Source organism: Malaclemys terrapin, chromosome 7 (assembly GCF_027887155.1).
Source record: "Malaclemys terrapin pileata isolate rMalTer1 chromosome 7, rMalTer1.hap1, whole genome shotgun sequence".
Taxonomy (NCBI): Eukaryota; Metazoa; Chordata; order Testudines; family Emydidae; genus Malaclemys; species Malaclemys terrapin.
The window spans coordinates 32241420-32249859 of NC_071511.1; the positions used below are offsets into that span (position 1 = coordinate 32241420).

Below are 8440 nucleotides of genomic sequence, written 5' to 3' on the forward strand. Positions count from 1 at the left end.
CAGCATCTGGTACATCAGATGAGATGCAAGACCCACGTCCTCAACACTCATTAAAAGTCCCCTGGCTCAGAGCTGTTAAATAGCTGCTGCAGCTCACTGGTGGGTGTATAAGTCTCACCCCCTCCTAGAAGCAGATGCATCTCATTGGGAGGTAAAATGGGGTGTATACACAGTTTGCACTGGGCTCGGAGATCTGTCAGAATGGAAGATGCTGTCAAATATAAGATCCATCAGCTGCTACAATTGTGTGACATTGAATACCAAAACATGAAGCAATAAAGCACATTGTAGCCCTGCCTCTGGGGACATAGAGGGGTCTGACTTTGGGCACTGCATAGACAACGCCACTAAATCCATTTCAAACATGTCATTTCAGGAGGATCAAAACAAGACGTACAAATCTAGCAACACCCCTGTTGTCTCTAGACAGTATGCACAGCCGTGCTGGCTAGAGCTCCAGGCCTTTCCTTCTACAAGGGCAGGCCTGGAGTTCACAGATAATCCCCATTGGCTGTTAGCAATATGGGGCTTATGACACACGCCTGAGTCTTTTCAATTCTATCCAGCAGAGGGCAGTGGCACTCTCTGTCATGCACATGCACACGCACTCTCTACACTAACAAACTATTTGATGCTCTGGCCCCAAATTGATGGTTCTAAGGGGAAGGGAGTTTATTGTAACCAAGAGTGGTCTATTTTTACCCAGCTCCAAAGCCCCTTTTAAGCCGGCAGTAAGAAGGGCTTGGCCTAAGAAGCTGATGGAAGTTGATGGGGTGGGATCTCTGAAAAAGCAAGTGGCTCTGGAAATCCAGAGAGCAATTTATTTGTCTTAGCTGGGAGGGCTGGTGGGGGCGGGGCAGAGGGTGGAGATGGGAAAAGTAAGAGACCCGAAGGGGCAGGCTGAGGTGTGGAGATGCAAATACCTGAGCTAGATATAGCACCTGGGAGGGCTTGCAGCAGGATACCATGACTCGGGAGCTGCCCAACAGGACCCCGGTGCGAGAGAGCGGCTAACACCCTCTGCTGCGGACTTCCTGCCAGCCACATACAGATGGTAGGATACACTCCTGGCTGGGGGGAATTGAAGGGGGCAGAACAGCTGGGTTCTGAGCTGCACTGAAGGCAGAGCAGGTTCCCAGGTCCTTTCAGTCCTTGAGGCAGGAGGAGTTTGTAGGTGAAGAGAGAATCGTTAGAGGGAATAATCCCAGGCTCACATGCTTGCGCTAGCCAACTTGCCTCCCAGAGCTGGGACTAGAACCCAGGATGCCCAGCCCACCGCTCTAACCACTAAACCCCTCTCCCAGAGTTAGTGGTAGAACCTAGGAGTCCTGACTCCCAGTCCCTGCATACTAATCAATACCCCTTTGATCACTGCTCTTTTGAGTCACAAGAGAAGTTGAGTTGAAAGAGCTTGCTATAGCAAAAACGAAAATCTATTTTACTGTATTTGCAGTTCCAGTTTTACGCCAGGTAGAACTGTACAAGGCTAAAATTCCAGGAAGTGGACACAAGCAAACAATATGTGCTTTAAAAGGACTAACAGATTACTTGAGGAGGGACTCTATACTGGGAAGCTGCGGCTCTGAAAAAGATTTGGGGGGGTGGAGAATCAGCTGAATGAGAGCTCCCAGTGTGATGCTGTGGCCAAAAGGGCTAATGTGATACTTGGATTCATCGAGCGGGGAATCTTGAATAGAAGTAGAGAGGTTATTTTGTCTCTCTAGTTGGCACTAGCGTGGCCAGAACATCCTGTCCCTTTCTGGTGTCCACAGTTCACGAAGGATGTGGATAAAGTGCAGAGGATTTAGAGAAGAGCCACAAGAAGGATTAAAGGGTTAGAAAACCTGGGTGACAGTGAGAGACTCCAGGAGCTCAATCTATCTAGCTTATCAAAGAGAAGGTGAAAGGGGGACTTGATCACAGTCTAGCAGTACCGACATAGGGAACAAATATCGAATAATGGGCTCCTAAGTCTAGCAGAGAAAGACTTAAAATAAGGCACACATTTTCATCAGTGAGGATAATTAACTATTGGCACAACTTCTCCAGGGCAGTGGTGGATTTTCCATCATGGACCATTTTAAATCAAGGTCGGATGTTTTTCCAAAAGATCTGCTCTAGGAATGATTCTGGGGAAGTTCTCTGGCCTGTGCTGTACAGGGGGTCAGGACAGATGATCACAGTGGTCCCTTCTAGCCTTGGAATCTCTGAACCTAAGTGTGTGGGGTGGGGGGCTAGGGACAGCTCAGACTCTGAAGCTTGGTCTATGGCCTTTGTCTCAGCACATCCCAGTCTCTTCTGTTCCCAAAGGCTAGAGCCCTTCCACTCAAGAAGAATCCCCATTAGCAGTATAGGAGCTAGGATACACAGCTCAGAGGCTCAGATTCCAGCCAGCAGAGGGTGGCTGTGCACACATGCATGCAGCGCATGCACTATTCTAATCAGAGCAGCCCCTTCGCTCCCCACCTCCTGCTGCCCTGACTCTGTACCCTGAGCCTGTGCCATTCCCGTTGCAGAGCCCATGCACCATGCCATCCTGCCACGCTGCCATCATCTCCCTGCTGCTAATCCTGACGGCTTCCCCACGCTGGAGCTACAAGGCCATCGGGCCCGGCTGCCATCTGCACCGTAAGGACAGAGGAGGGGGGAAATGGAGCAGTGCCAGGGCTGAACATGGCCCTGGGGAGTCAGGGTCTCCCTAACTCTGGGTCTGATGCTGACCCCCTCCCCGTAGACTCATGAAATTGCTGCATTTTACAATCTGGGGAACTGACGCACAGCAAGGGGAGGTGACTTGGCCCTGAGGTCAAGCATAGTCTGTGACAGAACCAGGAGTAGAGCCCAGGAGTCTCGGCTCCTAGCCCCTCTGCTCTACCCACGATAGCTCCCTGGCCCCCACAGTCGACTTTTACACACCTGTACTTTACAGGGATGCTCATGGCTGTAAATCCACTTGAGTGTTCAGTGCAGGGGGTGGGTCTTTTGGATCCTAAAGTTGCCAGTTCAAATCCCAAGCAAGTAGGGTCCTTCCCGCTCTGTGGCTCTGGTGTGGAATGAGTTAGTTGGCTCTCAGCCCAGCCCCTAGCTCATCAGCACAGAGGTTGAGGGCCGGCTGGGCCATGAAGACTGAACTCCCCCTTCTCCCCACAGCATTTGATGTAACCATCAAGAGTGACCGCCGTGGGACCTGCCGTGGGACCCATGTGGTCCAGGCCTGTGTGGGCTACTGCGAATCCAGCGCCTTCCCCTCCAAGTACTCCGTCCTGCTGGCCAGCAGCTTCAAACACAACATCACCTCTGTGTCCCAGTGCTGCACCATCAGCAAGATGCAGAAGGTGAGCGGGGCTGGGGGATATGCCATAGATCCTGCTCCACAAATGTGGGCCCAGGCCTGGTATGAGTCTTCCCACAAACTCAGCCAGACCGGGACACATGGGACTCCCGGGTGCATGGGATGATAGATAGAAGCAAGAAAGAGGGGGATCCTTTAGCAGACACACAGATATTGGGGAATCCAGTAGCTCCCCAATCAGGTCCGGCTCTAGGTTTTTTGCTGCCCCAAGCAAAGAAATGTTTGGCTCCCCCCCACCCCCCGCCAGCCCTGGGCTCTCTCTCTCCCCCCTCCCCCACCTGCACCTCCTGCCGCCCCAGCCCTGGGTCACTGGTAACTCGCTCCCAGGGCGGGTCATTCAGCAGGAATTTTGGATGTGCACAGAACACAGACAGGATTGGTTCCCATATGGTTACAGAACTGCAGTAAAGTGGAACAATTTTCAGCTTGTGTGATTGGAGGATATCTGGATGCATATTATAAGTCTGTCCTCCATAAATGAGGAAAAGTTGAGGTGCCTTTATTATTCTTTTGTTCCACTCTTTGTTTCTATGCGGAATTTCCCAATGCAATATCACTGTCTTCCTTTTAAACAAATAAAACTAAAACTTAATAATAATAATAATAATAAAAAGGCAATGGCTGTTGAAAATAGCAATTCCAGTCCTACTAACCTCTGGGAAGCATTTCTTGCTCAATTTATTCTACTTTTTCTACAGCAGGTTACAGTGGATCAGTATATTTGCTTTGGGAGAAATGAAGTAACAGCTGCCCAAACTGAGCTTGAGCACGCCTGAATTTTGAGGTGTTCGAATCTGGAAGGCAGGTGCTAGATTCCCTTTCTGAATATTAGCTAAATCTGGAGAGGAAAAGTTAATTTCTGCTTCCATGGCTCAGAAGTGTAAATCCTCCTTCGTGCCTGGTGCTGTATCTAAAGCTGCCCAGTCTAGTAGAGCTCCCCTCCCTTACTTTTCATTTTAAATTCTAGTGGGATCTCCCTTGCTAGGCTTCAGATAGAGAGGTGCAATGTCCATTTAGTCCACCCAATTCTTTCTTTGGGGGAGAGCTCAGGGCTGGGGCGTCAGGAGGTGCAGGTGGGGGCCAGAGCTGGGGCAGCAGGGGGTGCGGGTGCAGGGGGGGAAGAGCCCAGGGCTGGAGTGGCAGGAGATGCGGGTGGGGGCCAGAGCTGGGGCGGCAGGGAGTGCGGGTGCGGGGGGGGAGAAGAGCCCAGGGCTGGGGTGGCAGGAGATGTGGGTGGGGGGAGAGCCCAGGGCTGGGGCAGCAGGAGGTGTGGGTGGGGGCCAGAGCTGGGGCGGCAGGGGGTGCGGGTGTAGGGGGGGGAGAAGAGCCCAGGGTTGGGGCGGCAGGGGGTGTGGGTGGGGGCCAGAGCTGGGGCGGCAGGGGGTGCGGGTGTAGGGGGGGGAGAAGAGCCCAGGGCTGGGGCAGCAGGAGGTGTGGGTGGGGGCCAGAGCTGGGGCGGCAGGGGGTGCGGGTGTAGGGGGGGGAGAAGAGCCCAGGGTTGGGGCGGCAGGGGGTGTGGGTGGGGGCCAGAGCTGGGGCGGCAGGGGGTGCGGGTGTAGGGGGGGGAGAAGAGCCCAGGGCTGGGGCAGCAGGAGGTGTGGGTGGGGGCCAGAGCTGGGGCGGCAGGGGGTGCGGGTGTAGGGGGGGGAGAAGAGCCCAGGGCTGGGGCGGCAGGGGGTGCGGGTGGGGGAAGAGCCCAGGGCTGGGGCAGCAGGGGGGTGCAGGTGGGGGCCAGAGCTGGGGCTGTGGCCAGGGGAGAGTCCAGGGCTGGGGCAACACGGGGGTGCAGGGGGAGCCAGAGCTGGGATGGGGGCAACAAAAAACCTAGAGCTGGCTTTGTCCCTACCATTCACAGCAAGCTGCAGCATGAGGTTTCAGTCCCACACTTCTTCCCCCTCCCTTTCCTGTTAATTGTGGCCAAGGGAATGCTGGGAAATGTAGTTCTTTCCCTGCTCCAGGGCTGGCTCTATAGTTAGGGAGCTAACCAAGGAACTACAGCTCCCAGGGCCCCCTGTTGGTTCTCAGCTCCCAGGCTGGATTCTTGCGCCCCTGCAAATTTGCCACCCCAAGCAACTGCTTGCTTTGCTGGTGCCTAGAGCCTGCCCTGTCCCCAATGATTCACCAGGTCTCAGAGACAGCAGCTGCTATCGAAGCACATAGGGGAAAGCTGGATGGACACAGCAGGGCCGATTCTCAGCTACATTGAGGATTTGGTGCACACTACAGCCACGCGAGTGATGTGACTGGCACAGGTGCAGCGCACCCTGGTCCGTCACAGCGCTCACGAGAGGGGATCTTCAGCGCTGGCTGGAATCTCAGGGCTACTCTGTGGCCCTTTCAGAATCCATCCCTGCCAGCCAGAATGCACCATTCTCTGGCTATTCTCTGCCCCCAAGGGATCATGGGAAGTGGCACCTGCTCTAACTTGCACAAGGGCCTGGAATTCAAGGAGGGCATAGGGGGTTGGCGCCAGTCCCTCTCTCACCCTCCCACCCCCCCGCCACAGATCAAAGTCCGCCTGCATTGCAGGGCCATCCGCCATGAAGAGATAGAGATCTTCACCGCCACGAGCTGCCAGTGCGACATGTGCCGTCTCTCCCGATACTGACTGGGCCAGGGAAGCCCTCTTCTGCGACACCCAGGAACCCACAGGCTGGACTTGTCTAGAACTGTGCATATTAACATGTGTCAGCAGAGGCTACTGCAGTCCATACCAAGCTTGCTTTGCCACCACCAGGGGGCACCACATCTGCTCCCAGCTTTACCAAGAGCTTCAATTTGCCAGCTTGCTGCTGCTGTAGGTTTGTCTTTGCAAACAGATACCATCAGCAGACAGCCCCCAGCTGGACAAACCATAGAGCCAGGCTCCCCAACACAAGCAGGGCTGTAAATGGGTGCTGCCTGTACACTGGGCCTAGTCAGAAAAATTCATGGGCTCCTTTCCCCTCTGCTGTGCTGCCAAGAAGCTAATACCTGATCTCAGGTTAATGTACCTGGCTAGAGCATAAAATATGTTCCTTCCTGACCCCTAGAGAAGAGATCAGCTCATGCCTTGGACCCTGAGAGTTGATTGTCACTCTCAGGAAAGATCCCGGCAAGGACAGGCCTGATTCCTGACCCCATAACAAACAGAACCCTTTAAGGTCCCTTTATTTACCAAGCAGAGCATCCTAGTACTGAACCTGAACCTAGGCCTCCTAGGGAGTCTATGGAAGGAAAATAGGTCCCCGTTGCTCATTTTTATATGGGAGTGCCAGAGGCAGAGCTAGAGACATCGCTCCACCCTGCACACATCTCACCTCACCCACACCTGGGAAAAGGCCTGTTGGAGCTGGTATAGCTACCAGAGGGTGTAGTGGGGTAGCCAGAGGGCTGTGTTTGATACGCAGGCGATATGGGATCTAGTTGTTCTGAGTTGCTGTGTGACCATGCGCATGTTCTTTCTTCTTACTGTGCTTCGGTTTCTTCTCCCATCATTTGCCTATTTAGATTGTGAGCTCTTAAGGCAAGAACTCTCTTTCACTATGTCTGTGCACTACATGGCCTGATGGGGGCCTGGATCTTGGTCAAGGTCTCTAGCTGTGACACTAATATGAATAATAATGCTATATTGGGGCTAAGGCTACCTGTGCTCCCACTCTCTCGCTGAGTGCTACAGTATGTGAGCTATTAAAATAAATGATCTTGTTGAAGAAACTTTAACTTGCCCAGCAGCTAAAATTAAGCAGCACTTTAAAAAAATCCCAGTCGTCTTGGATCCCCTACCGTCCTGGTGGCCAGGAGTTCTGCTGGCTGCAAGAAACAGAATCTCCTCTTAGTTCTCACTTCATAGGCGTTAAATCCTTAGATGGTTCCATCCCTGGTTCTGGGAGAGGAGTGGGGTCTAGTGGGTTAGAGCAAGTGAAGAGGGGAGCCAGAACACGAGTTCTATTATATTCTCAACATATGACTGCTGTCACTCCGTGTCTCAGTTTCCCACTCTTTAAAACAGGGATAGCAACCTTCACTGCACTGGTGGAAAGGCTAACACCATCAAAGGAGGGAAGGGGACTCTGGGCTGGGGTAGCCACTTGGTCTTCTCCTGTTTATAGCCTCTTGCTGAGCTGATGTCCTGGACCCACAGTCTGGTTGTGTAAAGGGCCTCATCTCCCAGCCAGGTCGATGGTTCAGAAGTCTGATCTGTAGCCCCCACCCCACTCCCAGTGGGCTCAAGCCCTTGTGTTCCCAAGCCAGGAACCACTTGGCCTTCACGGCAAACTCCTCTCTGCACAGATGGTGGGGGTGTGGCAGAGGGGAAGTAAACATGGGAGCAGGGTCAGGGGGCAGAGACCACTGTGGGGCTGATTTGTGTGTCAAGGAAGCAAACTCCCGATAGAAAACTTTATTCTGATTAGAGTACACTGGTGGGAGGATACAAGGAGACCTGCCCCCCCAAAGGCTCTGTCACACCCACCCACACCTGGCTGCTATCAGTCCAGGCCACTCCTGCAGAGGCAGCAACAAGCCACGGGGGCATGATTGATGGAGGTCCCTGCAGGCCCGTGAGTGGCTGGCAGCTGCTGCCCTGCTGGGGCACCCAGGCTATGAAGGATTCAAAGCCTTCAGCGCTTGTCCATGGTAGGGGACCCACTACCTCACTGGTCGATAGGGGGCAGGTGCTCCTGCTGACTGGTAGACAGACACACTTGCAGGGGCAACTCATTGGCTGCCTAATGGGGAAGGTAACACCCCCTCTGGAAGCCTGCTGGCCAATTAGAAGTGGTCTGCCTGCTGAAGATGTATTTGTGGCTTGAATCTCAATGCCATGCCTCCATTTTCCCAGCATCCTCCAGGGACAGAGTCCCACAGGTGCCCCACCTCTGCTTCCCCAGCATCCTCCTAGAGGGGGCCTCCTACTGGTATCACCCCTGAGCCAAGACACTGGCTGAGGGTTCAGTTCACCAATTCCCCTTCCCCTCGTGGCACATGGGTGAAAATGCTCCCCCACCCCCAGCATCAGTGCCTGCAGGAAAACATGCAATGGGTTATGCTGGGGTAGATGTTCCAGTAGGGGCTGGAGGTGCAGAGCTGGTGAGAGGGTTCCCTGTG

The 8440-nt window shown here is 53.8% G+C and overlaps 1 protein-coding gene across 1 annotated transcript; it reads left to right on the forward strand.

The window, feature by feature from the left end:
• Positions 1–976: 976 nt before the first annotated feature.
• Positions 977–6959, forward strand: GPHA2 (glycoprotein hormone subunit alpha 2). The gene is made up of 4 exons (XM_054035969.1): positions 977–1054; positions 2517–2628; positions 3151–3335; positions 5859–6959. Exons 1-4 carry the CDS (start codon positions 1052–1054, stop codon positions 5958–5960), a joined length of 402 nt encoding a protein of 133 aa, XP_053891944.1. The 5' UTR covers positions 977–1051; the 3' UTR covers positions 5961–6959.
• The last annotated feature ends 1481 nt before the right edge of the window (positions 6960–8440 follow it).

What these genes read in the sequence shown, in the direction of transcription:
- GPHA2 (XM_054035969.1), top strand. An exon ending in GCCCGGCTGCCATCTGCACC is followed by an intron (nt 2,629 to 3,150) that starts GTAAGGACAGAG and finishes TTCTCCCCACAG; the next exon opens with CATTTGATGTAACCATCAAG. An exon ending in CCATCAGCAAGATGCAGAAG is followed by an intron (nt 3,336 to 5,858) that starts GTGAGCGGGGCT and finishes CCCCCGCCACAG; the next exon opens with ATCAAAGTCCGCCTGCATTG.